At 36.5% G+C, this 14,465-nt stretch overlaps 1 protein-coding gene across 1 annotated transcript; it reads left to right on the top strand.

The window, feature by feature from the left end:
- Window positions 1-4,061: 4,061 nt before the first annotated feature.
- si:ch73-361p23.3 (tumor necrosis factor receptor superfamily member 4) lies at window positions 4,062-7,735 on the top strand. Its single transcript, XM_038273000.1, has 7 exons — window positions 4,062-4,233; window positions 4,476-4,599; window positions 4,831-4,965; window positions 5,050-5,116; window positions 5,234-5,496; window positions 5,576-5,680; window positions 6,795-7,735. The coding sequence occupies exons 1-7, from the start codon at window positions 4,129-4,131 to the stop codon at window positions 6,875-6,877; spliced, it is 882 nt and encodes a 293-aa protein (XP_038128928.1). The 5' UTR covers window positions 4,062-4,128; the 3' UTR covers window positions 6,878-7,735.
- The last annotated feature ends 6,730 nt before the right edge of the window (window positions 7,736-14,465 follow it).

The raw sequence follows: 14,465 nt of genomic DNA, 5'->3' as shown, positions 1-14,465 counted from the left end.
ATGACATTTCCAGCCATGGGTCTTTAAAGGCACATTATATGTTGAGTTGCATCATTACAGGGCAGATTTTGTTTTTCAGCAAACTAAGTGGTTTATGGGTAATTTTCCTCTAATGAGAAAGCAAAGTCTGCACTGATGACATTGCATTTCTCAGAAGAGCATAATTTAAACCACAACATCTTAATCATACCTGTTAAATTGTTTCAGTTGAACTAATTTGAGGAGTGTATCGGCTAGCATTAGGCATACGTGATTCACCTTCAAGTTTTAAAAGATTAGAAAAATCTAGAGGAACATGTTGCTTAATTTTTGCTTGAATATGAAGCTATGTTAGAAATGGCACATTTAGAAAATAAAAAAAGCAAAAATGAAATGATATATGTTTTTTATTAAGATAAATTAAACCATATTAGCACACAGCAACCAGAAATCTGCATTGAAGATATTCAAAGGGATCGTAAACATACTGAATCCAAGAAGAAAGGATGTGGTTTGCTACCCTATCAGAGCAACAGTTTTGTGAACTTTCTCCAATTTCAAATTATTTGAAGTTTAAATTTTTATTGTTTAGATGAAGTAAAAGAGAAACAAATTCTCTGCAATTTTGATATTTAAGATGTTTACTAATCTCTGTCATTTCAAGTTAAAGATAAGAGTTAATTTGACTTAAACGAGAGCGACTTCAAACCTGAGCAGAGGTGTTGCTCTACATCCGTTCACTACGAGGCATGTGAGTGGTTGTATATCTTGCAGGTTAATCATAAATGTGTGGTTATTTCCATGTGCACTCCATATGCAAAAATGCACAGGGCCATGTTCTTACTGGCAGAACAACAGCCGACTGCTGGGTTTCCGCTACTTTAACCACAGTGTACTTTTTTCCCTGAAGAATAAGAGACACGTAAAATACTTCTATTCTAGAATTTAGCCTTTGAAGATAACGTTTCATTTCCTCACAATAACCTTTATTATAATGGAGACTTTTAAAAACACCGGAAAACTAAGTGTTGCCATAATAAAAAATACAAAGAAAAAAAAACAAGTTATTTGCTTTATCATATCACACTCCTAGTTACCAAGTTGTTTAAATTTTCAATCAAACCTTTATTTAAACAGATATAGGCAAATTAAGATTGAGATTGAAATGCAAGATTTGTAATTTCAAATTACAAATCTTGTAGGTTCTGTAATAGGGGTAGAGGAAAAAAAGAAAAAAAGTAAAAGCTACTTAATATCAGTGTATTTGCCCATAATCTAATCAGGTAATTAAGATCTGCCAAAGGCAGGAAGCAGCTGAGATCTTTCCTCGGGATGACTGGATTCTCTCAATGATTTATCCCTAACTTCTCTGCCAGGACTGCTCCACTTGATTGGATCAAAATATCCTATGGAGGTCCAGTGGACAGAAGGAGCTTAGGCAGCTTTTAAGGACATTCAGCAGTCTTTGGGTAAGAACCCAGTTCTTCATTGCCCTGACTTTGAAAAGCTATTATTTTCCCTAGAGAGGGGAATAGGAGCAGTATTTCTGCATGGTCTACCAGGAGACCAACATCCATTCATCAGTCGTAAACTTTCCCAAGGGAGATTCGTTATTCTACAGTGGAAAAAGAGACCCTAGAAATCAAGTGGGCTCTTGACTCTATAGTATTACCTCTTGGGAAGGGAGTTCATACCGCAGATTGATCATAAAGTCCTCCAGTGGGTGCAAAGGATGAGGGATGCAAACAGCTGTATCAGATGCCATTACCTGGCTATGCAGCCCTTCTGCTTCACCTTGGAGCACATCTTAACAGTAGGTTAACTCACTCACTGGGGTGGCGAGGACTTTTTCTTAAATGGTCTGGTAATTCTTTTTATCTAAATGAGTCACTTAATATGACCGAAAGAACGAGATCGCGGATACAAGCGGCTGAAATGGGTTTCCTCCGTAGGGTGGCTGGGCTCTCCCTTAGAGATAGGGTGAGAAGCTCGGTCATCCGGGAGGGACTCGGAGTAGAGCCGCTGCTCCTCCACGTCGAGAGGAGCCAGTTGAGGTGGCTTGGGCATCTGTTTAGGATGCCTCCTGGACGCCTCCCTGGTGAGGTGTTCCGGGCACGTCCCACCGGGGGGAGGCCCCGGGGAAGACCCAGGACACGCTGGAGAGACTATGTTTCTCGGCTGGCCTGGGAACGCCTTGGGGTTCCTCCTGAAGAGCTGGAAGAAGTGGCTGGGGAGAGGGAAGTCTGGGCCTCCCTTCTTAAGCTGCTGCCCCCGCGACCCGACCCCGGATAAGCGGAGGAAGATGGATGGATGGATGGATGGAGTCACTTAATATTGGTTTACCACATTGTATTAAATCTTTTTACTTATGTGATTTGGCGTTGTTTAACTATTTAGTTAAAATAGTTGACTTATTTTGCCCTCTTGAAATTGTATGGTTTACTTTAAACTAATACTTTTCATTTGAGTTGCCTCTTCCTGTGATGCTGCCATGTTTGCTTGGCTGGGCCAGTTAAGCAAGAGTCCCAGCTGCAAAGAATTTCAGTCGCACTGAGACTTAATTGGACTGTTCCAATTATTTTAAAAGAGGAATGGGAAGGTTTAAGTTTTTCCATTTTGTTAGTTTTTTGTAATTTTGTTGTAGTTTTGTTTAAGTAGATTTATGTAATTTTCACTCCTGATCAGCGAGTATATGTTCCCCTTGTGTGTTAGTTTGTTAGGTCAATTAATACTTTAGTTGGTTTTCTTAAGTTTGGTTTTGTTGACCTCTTTTTCTTTTTGGGCCCAGATTTATGTTTAGAGTTCAAATGTTTTTTTTTTTTGTAAATAAATTGGTTAAACTTCCCTGTGCCTTTCTGACTTTTCTTTGGCTCGGTCGCTCACATTACCCAAACTGTTTATTAGAAAGGTTCAAGAGCCTCAGTGTGAAAAAAAAGGTTGATGCAGTCAGGACTGTTTTCTTGCACAACATACAACTGGAGATTTTCCGTTGATTATTGGAAAAATAAATATCTAAGCTAGTGAGGGATTTCGTCAGTTTTCTAAGTAGAATGCATGAACTTTGTTCCTTATTCAGTAGAAAATGGTTTAGATAAAAACCAGCCTGTGGTAAGTTTCACTTTTAGCTGGACTTTTAGGCTACAAAGAAAACAGCCCTTTTTGGATATTTAAAGCTGCTTAATGATCAGACTTAGACAGACATTTAGTCATTTAGTAAACAAAAAGAGTACGGCATACAAAAACAAAGTTTTGTTCAGTACAGCTCTCAAGACATTTCCATTTCTAAAGTGCAGCAGTGATAATGATCAATAAAGCTCTGCGTTGATGGGTTATATGGGAAAGGTATTTTTCAGTCTATGAAAGCAAAAATTGCAAAACATGCAGGTTGGTTAATTAAAAAAACAAACTTTTAGCCTAATGCTAACTATTGCTATTGAAATTACCAAATGAGTGCCTGACTGATATTGACAAAATTTGACTGAAGTGGAGCAGTCCTGCTAATGTCCTAACAATAGTAGATGCTTAAGTTAGTTTTCAATGCAGTTGTCTCTTTGAGAAATGTCACATCTGACAGAAATGCATCTATGTTAGTAGAAAAAGAATTTTGACCACCATCATTTAAAAAAAAAAAGTATCAGAAAATTTTTTTTTTACGTTGGACCCAGAAATTATCAGACTCAGACAGGTTAAGGATGAAGCAAGGGATCTGAGATTAAATTTTAAATTAATCCTGGAGATTCCTTTTTTTTTTTGGAAGCTGAATCAACCATAAAAGATGGTAAAAAGAGCTGTTTTTTTTTTGTTTTTTTGTTTTTTTACAACTTAAACCCTTATCCTTTTTAAAGTGCTTGGATGTTGCTCTAATCTTTAAACAAGACAGTTTTAAGTTTTAAAAAAATATAATATAATTGAAATATATTTTTTTGATTATGGTAACTTAATCTTGAATTCTTTGCATATCAAGCTGTTTTTCTTTTTTTTTTTTTACTTTTTTTTTCTTGTCATTGGGGAATTGACGTCTATGTGAAAAAATCCATTGTGGGAGGTGCTCTACAAAACCCCACAAGTCTCTGCGTGTTCTTGTTTCACAATCATAGTGGTGCAGCACCCAAAAACTGTTCTGGCTAAGCTGACAGAGAACAATTAAATATGATTTTGTACAATCTTCTCATAATAACTTTGACCTTGAATGAAATCATTGTTGATTTAGACGCCTTTCTTTGCAAAAAAGGTAAGGAAAATAACTTTTTAGAGGTAAAGACTTTGTTTTTTAAACTTTGTTTCTGTTTTATCACCACCCTATTCCTGTCAAGCAAATGCTACACTTATAAAGACCAAAGTTGTGTCGTTTTTTTTTAAATAATGTTTTGCTTGTGGTCTTTATTTAAAGGCCAGATTGTTTAAAATGCAGTGTAATAATTATTAAGACGTATTTTTCTGAATGCTTCTAATGTGTCTCTTTTATTAAATAATTGTTTTTCCTCCACCATGTGACATTTGTAGGCCAGAGAGTGTTTGAGTTTTATGGCAAGAAGTCATGTGTGCCATGCCAGGATGGGTATTTTCAGCCAACAGAAAATCAATCGAAAAGTTGTACAGGATGTGAAAGATGTGACGAAGGTAGGAGATATGGCTTTACCAAGATGTACTGAAAATAATGTCTATACACAATACATGTAGTGGGAAACAAATGAAAATTTAGATCTGACATTTAAGTGAAGAGGAATTAAATAGGCCTATTAAATGCAGATTTTTGCTTTTTGGTTGCTTTAAACTTTGTGTTACAAATAAAACCAATATCTCTCTGGTTTAAATTCTAAATGTTATTTTTTCTTATGTTTTTTTTTGCAGCAAGAGGGAGTAGAGTCAAAGTGAAATGCACTAAGGAAACAAATACAGTATGTGAATGTCGGCCAGGATTTGTTCCATTTTCAAAGGAATCTTCCATCTGTATATGTGAAAAAGGATCGGGACTTAAAGATAATGGTAAAGTAATGATTTATTTATTTTTTTTACTTATAAAAGTCAAAGATGAAACCTCAATAAATGTTTATAATTTTCTGGTGACAGAGTGTTTAAAATGCCAGGATGGATATTTCAGCTCAAGCTATGATACATCCTGTCAAAAATGGAAAGAGTATGACCTTTTTTTCCCATCTGTTTTAATCATATAAATGTACACTATTTTACACTGACATCTCAAGTACTGTACACATGTAACTGAAAATCATGATTCTTCTTTTTTTAATTCCAGCTGTAAATCCGCAGGAATTAAAAAAGAGGGAACCCCCACCTCTGACGTCATCTGTAACGAGGTGTTAAATGGCAGCCAGACCACTACAGCACCTGCTGTCATTAAAAAGGTTTTCCCCTCGCTCTCAATTACACATCCTCCACACGAGGGGGTTCAAACACAGAAGACACTCTCTAACACCACCACAGCTCCTGTTCAACCCACCACTGTGAGAAAAAAAGTGCAGCCTAGCTTTCCGAGCTCAAACACTAGCAATCACGTTGGTAAGACATTTCCTGCCTTCTGTTCTCCGCAAATTTAAGGCGCTGTAATCTACAGCAGACCTGCCTTGTTTTATTCCAGGTACGGCCATTCTCACTTTGGGAATTGTTGGACTGCTCGTGTTAACAGTTATGACCTGCAAGCTACACATCACTCCCTGCTGGAGGACTAAACAAGCACTACAGAGTAAGATACAACTGAAGTAAACATGGGCTTTTATCCATGGTCTCAAACTCCAGTCTTCAGGGATATCCCTGCATAGCTTTTAAGTGCATTCTAGAGAAACTATTTGATTCATGGGTGCCCTCAAAAATTTGAGAACACTGGCATACGAGGAGTGATCAATAAGTAATGCCCCTGACCCACTGCCAGATATTTGTAATTTTGCATGTGAAGTCATTTGAATCTCTATAGATTACCGGTAAGTAGCAAATTACAGCTCTGAGCTATTTGTGGTTTCTGAAAACTGAGCCTGTTGAGTGTCGAGCAGCAATCCGTTTTTTCCATTGGAAAGGACTCACACCTCGGAAGGCTTTTGATGAAATTAAAGTAACTTATGGTGATGATGGCTGTTATATGACCTTCCAAAATGTTTTACAAGGTTATGTTATGGGACATTATCACTATAAGTTACTTTCATTTGATCAAAATTCTCCCATTGTGCGTGTCCTTTCAAATGCAAAAACTCAGACTTGACTCAGTTTTAACACCAGTAAATCAGAAACCACTATTAGTTCAGAGCTGTAATTTGTTATTTAATCTATAGAGATTTAAAATACTTCACATGCAAAATTTCAGCTCGATCAAACATCTGGAAGTGACCCAGGGGCATTACTTATTGAACGCCTCTCGTATATGTTCTGATGATAGTAAAAATACTAATTAATTTCATACTAAAGAGATTTATATTTGCATTTGAATAGTCTTGTAAAAGCTAGCTATAGGGAAAGGATCTTGCTGGTAAATTTCACTTTTCGCTGATGAAAAGAATCTGATTCAGTCTATACTGGGATAAGCTGATGTTTGTAGCCTCTGTTATAAAAGTAATCGACCCTTTTAAATTTAAATCAAGAAATAAATATATATATTTAATGTAAGGAATATGCACATGTTCACATATTTTGTTGAATGATTGACCTGTTTTTAATTGTTTCTTACTATATATATTTTTAACATTTGTGTTTTTAATACAATTCAGTCATTCGTAAACAATCCAGTGTGGGGTGACATAACATGATTAAAATAGTAATAAAATGTGGATATTTTTTTTCTTTAAGTATTTTTCTGTTTATGCTTGCAGCCAAGGACTCTTTGTGTCGCAGGCCAGTTGAGGAAAGCGGCGATGGCAGTGAGTCCTCTTTGAAACTCAATCCAGAGCCCTGAAATAAGGCTTTCCTTGGATTTAAAATCCTTATCCTTTATTTCAGTGAATCCTCTTGGTTAAAGTTATTATAGATCCCTTTATTTCACCTTATATCATTTGTTGCATGTTAGACATACATCAAAATCATTTATATTGTAATATTTCTTTTTCAACCAGGACTATGGTTAATATTTGACCTTGGTTATGTTGTAATACATTATAAGGTATTTCAAGTTCAAGAAATGTACCTCGCTTTTTTAAACTGTGAATTCCTTTTACCGGTATGTAAACATTTTTTCCCCTATTACAAATACTTTTATACCTCTATAGATTTTATAATTGCTACTTACATGTGTGTTTCTGCAGGTTTTATAAACCTACTTACATTCTATATTGTTAAATAAGTAATAGGGCTGGGACATCTCTGAGAAACATTCATTTTGAATAATCAAACAGTTAGAATATACAATAAGGTGTTAAAAAATAGTGGAGCAAAGTTTATCTGTTATTTTGTAATAGCTTCTCAGCCTCAATGTTTTGTTATGCGTTTTTTTTCTCAGTCTGTTCCACTAGCTGCATCTGTTCTGCACAGAACAAGAAAAAAAAAATGCTTTCAGAGATATGTGGGGTTAGGGGAAGTACCAGGTGGAGCAAAATGGATTTCTAATTTGTCCTCCCACCGAGAGATGCTTACTATCTTTTTTTTTTTTTCTCTCCCTTTCCTGTATTTGGAAAGACTGATGTTTTGAAAGTGAACACTTTCATGTTGTTTTTTGCTTTCTGGAAATATTTCTCAGATAAGGAGAGTGAGAGGAGTATGAAACTTTGACCCCATTACCTTTCACCATTTCCATTTTACTTAAAAAAAAAAAAAAAAATCTGCACCAAGTAGCTTCATGAGCCTGGTTGAGTTTGTGAGTTTTAAAATCTACCTGATAGAAGCTGGAGATCAACAGCTTCATACTAAGGGATATTTTTTTCAGAAAGTGTTGAGTCTTCAGATTGGATAGGACAAAAAAAAAAAAAAAAATCAGTTGGATACATATACATATGTTTATTTTAGTTTGCTTCAAAATCATTTTACATTATCCATATAAAGAGGCACATATAGCCTATCCAAGTCATTTCTGAGAAATGCTTATTTATTGGCCTGTACAACTACAATTAGTATGGTAGTGAATGTCAGTAATCAACATTTTACTACAAATGAAAAGCTTTTGGAGCAATCTATGAGCAATGATTGTTTTTATTTATTAAAGCGGCAAGGTTGCCTTCCTAGGATGGCTTGGCCTGAGGGGGGCGCCACAACCCTTAAACAATTATCTGTTATTTACACCCTAAATAAGTGTGCTACTGCTAAAGTACAAATAAATTCAATTGGGATGTCACTGAGCAGAAGTGATGTGTTTAATTTATTTGGGAAATTGAAAAAAGCATTTAATGCTTAACCTTCTTAAACTGAATATGAGTCTCATTTTTTTACTACGGTAAATGCCCAAGCTTGGACTTAGGTCAAGACTAACAAGTCCAAAGTCCAAGTCCTATGGTTTAAATTTCATGTTATTAAGTCATAATGAGGTTTTCCTGAAATGTTAGTGACACAAGGTGAATTTCTGACTTTAAAACAGCATTTAGTCATTTCACATCAAGGCAGCTAAGTAAGAGGTATTTTGTAACACGACCAAATCAAGTCTTGAATACTTAAATCTGTGACTCAGGTCTGACTTGAGTCAAGTCATCAAGTGAAGATATGCATCTCTACAGATCTCTCATATCTATTTCATTAAGAGTTTTTTTGTTGTTTTTTTTCTCTAAGGTTAAGACTCACATTTTATTTTGCAAAATGGGCTCTTAAACGATTGTATGGCATAAGAAATGACTTGCACAGGGTACCTTTCATGCTAGATGCACTTATTGTAGGTCTGAACATTTGTTATACAGAGAAGCAGTGGAAAGTGTACCTCCACAAAACTGCTGTAAATGTCACTTATCCAGGAAGTTGGCGTGCCATTTCAAAGAAGTTAAATATATCTTCTACGAAACAAACCTGTTGGGTTTCTTTTATTTTTAGCTGTAACCAAACTTAGTAATTCCTGTAAATAGATAATTCATTTATTCCAGTTATTTATATCTTTTAGTATTACTTTTCTCTTTTTACTACTGTAATATGTATTTACTTGTTTGTACAATATGTCTTTTATTTGAATTATATGTATTGCTGGAAAAAGATGTACTGAGTTCTGGTGCATTTAAAAATGTAATAAAAGCGGTGGCTTTTGGAAGAACATTTATCTACTCAGATCTCATTTTCAGTTTGTTTCTCTCATTTAGCACCAAATTATTGTAGAATTACTTGATTTATATTACAATATCCAATTCAAACATCATAGTTGATTGGTTTTACAAATTGCCCTCGTTGTTACCAGTTAAATTTGCCCTAGTTATAATAACACTTATTAGGCATAACATTGTGACTACCTAGCAGGTGGGGTGAAGGTATCTCTTCATCATGGCACCGAATAGACTGCAGGTAGGATATAACCAGATTTAGAATAGGCTCTTGGGTTAATATATAATACTAATACATTTTATTTATAATGCAATTTACATTTCAAATAAAATGCTGAGAACATACCAAAAACATTAATACAGTAACTCTGACAGATTCCAACAAAGTCACTGAAATTTCAATTCAATTCAGTTTATTTAAATAGAAAAAATTCACAACAGATGTAATCGCAAGGCAGTTTACAGAGACAGTTCAACCAGATCATATAGTCAAACTGATTTAAAGTTTTCTGGTTAAGCTGATTGCATGGACACATTGAATCAAAGGAAATCCCTCACACCAAGCATGCTTGCAGCAACAGTGGAGAGGAAAAACTCCCTTTTAACAGGAAGAAACCTCCAGCATAACCAGGCTCAGTGTGAGCGCCCATCTGCCGAGGCCGACTGGGGTTCAAAAGACACAAGCAGGCATACAGAAAGAAGAGATACAAAAGGAAAGAGTCAACCACCTCCACAGGCAGCCCTGTCCAAGGAACACAAAGGCAAGCAGATGAGCTCCCAGGCAGTTCCCGTGTCAGAGGATGAAGAGAGCATGTACAGTTGGTCACAGTCAGAGAAATAGGACGACACTAACCGGCCAAGCTCCAACATCTATGATATTAGAGATAGAATGAAGCAGAATTACTTTTATCAAAAAGAAACATTTTAAGCTTACCCTTAAATGTAGACAGGGAGCATGCCTAATAGACTAAAAATGGAGTTGCTTCCACAGGAGAGGAGTCTGACAACTAAAAGATCTGGCTCCCATTCTACTTTTAGAAATTCTAGGAACCACTAGTAAACCTCCGGGTTGAGAACTAAGTGCTCTGTTAGGAACATAAAAAACAATCTTATCTCTGATTTAACATGGAGCTTGGACATTTAAGACTTTGCATGTGAGAAGGAGGATTTTAAATTATATTCTGGATTTCACAGGAAGCCAATGAAGAAAAGCCAGGATAGGCGAGATATGATCTCTCTTTTTAATTTTCATCAGAACTCTGGCTGTAGCGTTTTGGATCAACTGAAGGCTTTTAACTATAGTTTGTAAAGTTCCTGATGATAAATAATTACAATAGTCCAGCCTTGAAGTAACAACTGCAGGAAATTTTGGAAACCCCTTTGATATGGGATTTAAATGACAGGTCCTGATCAAACATAACACCAACATTTTTTACTTTATTATCTTAGATCAATTTAATCCCATCCAAATGAAGTGACTGGCTGATCAGCTTCTTTTTTAAAGACTCTGGTCCAAAGACTATAACTTGTGTTTTGTCTGCATTCAGGACCAGAAAGTTGAGTCATCCAGATTTTTATGTCTGCAAGACATGCCTGTAGTCTATGTTATTGGTTAGCTAGGATTTATAGACAGATATAGCTGAGTATCATCAGCATAACAGTGGAAATGAATCCCATGCTGTCTAATGATTCTACCGATTGGGAGCATATATATAGTAAAGAGAATTGGTCCTAGCACTGATCCATGTGTTACTCCACAGGTAACCCTTGAGCATGAGGAAGATTTGTCATTAAAGTGAACAAACTGAAATCGATCAGATAGATAAGATTTAAACCAGTCTAGTGCTGTTCCTTTAATTCCTACAAAAATTTAAAGTCTTTCTAAAAGAATATTATGATCAACTGTATCAAATGCAGCAATGAGATCCAACAGGAAAAGTACAGAAACAAGTCCATTATCTGAGGCCATGAGAATATCATTAGCGACTTTCACTAGAGCTGTTTCAGTGCTATGATGAGCTCTAAAGCCAGACTGAAACGCTCCAGAAAGTTCAAAATGGTGTAAGTGGTTGCATACTTGTTTGGCAACTACTTTCTCAAGAATGTTAGATAAGAAAGGAAAGTTGGATATAGGTCTATAATTGACCAAGTCATCTGGGTCAATAGACAGTTTCTTAAGTAAAGGTTTAATTACAGCAACCTTAAAAGCCTTTTATACATATCCCTGTAACAGAGATAGATTAATCACATCTAAGATGGAGGAGGAGATAAAAGTGCACAGTTCTGCATTAAACCAGGGAGCCAGCTTTCTATTTTTTACGTTTTTCTTTTTCAAAGATGCTTTATTGTCTATTGGCGGTATGCAGAGAACTAGTAACCCCATAAACAAAATAAACCTTTGAAGTGGAATAAACTAAGCTTTTGTCCTCTGCAGCAATACTCAGTGATACAGGGGAGAGAGAAAGGGAAACTTTGGTAAACCTCTTAACTCTTGCAGGCTCCCTCCTTCCTGTAAATGGAGACACAGTCTGAGGATGTTGGATGGAACAATTCACCATTGTTTTTCTTCAGCCCAACTAAGTGTTGGAATTTTATCTGTTCAGAGCATATGACTTTTGGCCGAACAGTCTGTTTATCCTGGGAAGTTGTTCCTTTATTAATAGAAACCAGATGTAAAGTACTTGCTTATTCAAACATAGCCATCAGGCCTAAGTAAACTCTCTATATTGGAGGTCTTTAATAGGGGTCCATGGAGGTACTGCATGGGGGGGTCGCAAAAGTTTTAGTTGATGAAACTTTTTTTTTTATAATCCCCCCTGCAATTTTTTGGAGTAATTGAAATGTCTTTAAATACACATTAACATGAATTCAACACACTGTAATGGAGGCAGAAGATGTCTTTCAGTTATCAATGCACACATTCAGTGATACAAAGGAGCTCTTTCAAGCTGGGGACCTTTTCATTCACAACACCTGTTCCATCAACCAGGAATCAGAATCAGAAATACAATCAAAAAATGGGTCCTACATGTTAAAAGAAACATGAAACAAAATACAGTCATCTTACTGTCCTAGGATAAAGAAAAGCATAATATAGCAAACCAGCAAAGTTAGTTTAAGTATACATCAAATTGAACATTAATAAAATAAAGAGGGCACTAAAAATCAGCTATTAGTAAATTAATACCTGGAAGACTACTTTTAGGATTAATTCGAGTTTACTGCCATAAAATGAGAGTAGACTTGAAGATTCTTAACAAGCAAACTAGTACTGTATACTTGGAGTATTACTTTAGTATAGTGTAAAGAGTATTGTCATTAACTAAAAATACGACAATTTATTTAAAAAAATTACTTGCTAAGCTGCAAGTATACTTGACCTGTCAATGCTTAGTCATCTGAGTAATGAAACTTACAAAAATACATTGGAGGCAACTTTTGCTCAGTTTTCTCAAAAACATTTGACACCTATCCCTTTGCCATGTCTGGTTGTTAATACTAGAGCAATCTGTAGTTGGAGTGCTGCTGGTTGTCATTTAGGTAAAACTGAATATCACTCTCATCTTCCAGCACCACAGGAGCAGCCAGCAGTTCTGCTAAGCTCTGTATTGTGTGTATTTCAGTTTATATGCCTGCTTGATCACAAAAACGAGCTTTCTGAGGCCATTTACAGCATCTCAGACTCCATTACAGACTACATTGACTTCAGTGTGGAGAAGGTAGTGCCCCTCATAAAGGTATGCCGTTTCACCAATTAAAAGCACTGGACCAACCATAAAATAGACTTTTCTCAAGAAGAAGAGAGTCTTTAGATGAGGAAACTCAGAATGAAGCTCAGGGATGAAAAAATAACTACAGGAAGAAAATAATGGAACAACTGCAATGGAAAACAATCACTGGGGTTTAGAGGATCCTAATAAAACAATGACAGGTCACAAACCAAACCCCCGAGCTGTAGGAGATTTAGGCTGGATGGATGATTTAAACAAGTTCTTCAAAGGGTTGGTAAGACAACAGCTTCTTATTGTATTGGATAATGTCATCATCTACCTTCTTCACTAAACTCTGAGCCGCCTGGAGGAACCTGGATGTGCTATGGAGATCATGTCCTTTGAATTCATAAGTGGTTTTAATACCATCTAGCCAGGACTTCTGAGCAAAAAGCTGAAACTATCAGGACCGAACCATCATCTTCATCTGGCTACTGAATACACAGTATGTGAAACACTGTTCATCTGACAGGCTGCTCTGCAGTACAGGAGCCCAGCTGTTCCTGCTGAACACTGCAGAGGAACACTACATACACTACATACACTGGATGCTAAACACTGTGAACTGTCTCAAACAGAACCATCTTCTGATGAACATAGCCACAACCAATGAGCTGGTGGGGAATTTCCACATGGAAACCCATTAGTTATTGGGTTTCATATCGATGATTTACGGAGAGGGGGTTAAAATCGCTAATCAAATCACATGCACACAGGGGAGCAAGACTTGGTTATTTTGGGTTTCAGGCATACTAAACCTGTTTGTCTTCCACAGCGCACTAGTTCACTCTCAGGAATACCTGAGTACTAACCTGAACCTTAAACCATACATGGACTAAAGTCTGAACACCTACTCTCTTTACATGAAATGTCAGAGCGGATTCTACTTCATGCCAATGATACTGAGATGTTTGGATGAAAATGCAGTCTTGAACACTGTTTTGACTCTGTGTTGGAATCCTCCATCTTCCATAATGAAGACTGTTGAAGCAGCAGCTTAACTACAGGCGAGAGGAAGTGGTTAGATAAGGTCATCCGGAGGGCCAAAAAAAACTTTGACAAAAATAACATCACTCTAAAAGAAACACCTAAAACTCATAACCTTATCTTATTTTCCATCAGCTCTTAGATTTTGCAAGCACAACTTCTACCCCCAACCTCAACAGGTTTGGGTTTTATGTTTTATGTCACAGTTTGTTTTTCATTTTATGCAACTAGCATAAATTTAACATTAAAATAAATATGCACACTTGTTTTTTCATGTTTGTAATTACCCGTACAGTGAAATTGTTTCAAAGTTTTCTTTCTAAGGAAAACCAGTTGATTGCACCGACTCATTGAATCAAATGCAATCCCTCAAACTATAGACACTTGTAGCGAGAGTGGAGAGGAAACACTCCCTTTTAAAAGGAAGAAACCTCCAGCAGAACCAGGCTAAGAGTGAGCGGCCATCTGCCTAGGGTGACTGGGGAAGAAGCAGAGCTACAAAAAGCATCTGTAAAATGCGGCGCCGTCCAGGAAACACACAGCCAGGCAGATGAGCTCTGAG

The sequence above is a fragment of the Cyprinodon tularosa genome, unplaced genomic scaffold (assembly GCF_016077235.1).
Source record: "Cyprinodon tularosa strain WSP-4 unplaced genomic scaffold, ASM1607723v1 ctg85, whole genome shotgun sequence".
NCBI classification, from domain to species: domain Eukaryota; kingdom Metazoa; phylum Chordata; class Actinopteri; order Cyprinodontiformes; family Cyprinodontidae; genus Cyprinodon; species Cyprinodon tularosa.
The sequence above is the reverse complement of the archived record's forward strand: the minus strand, read 5'-3'. Positions and strand labels throughout refer to the sequence as shown.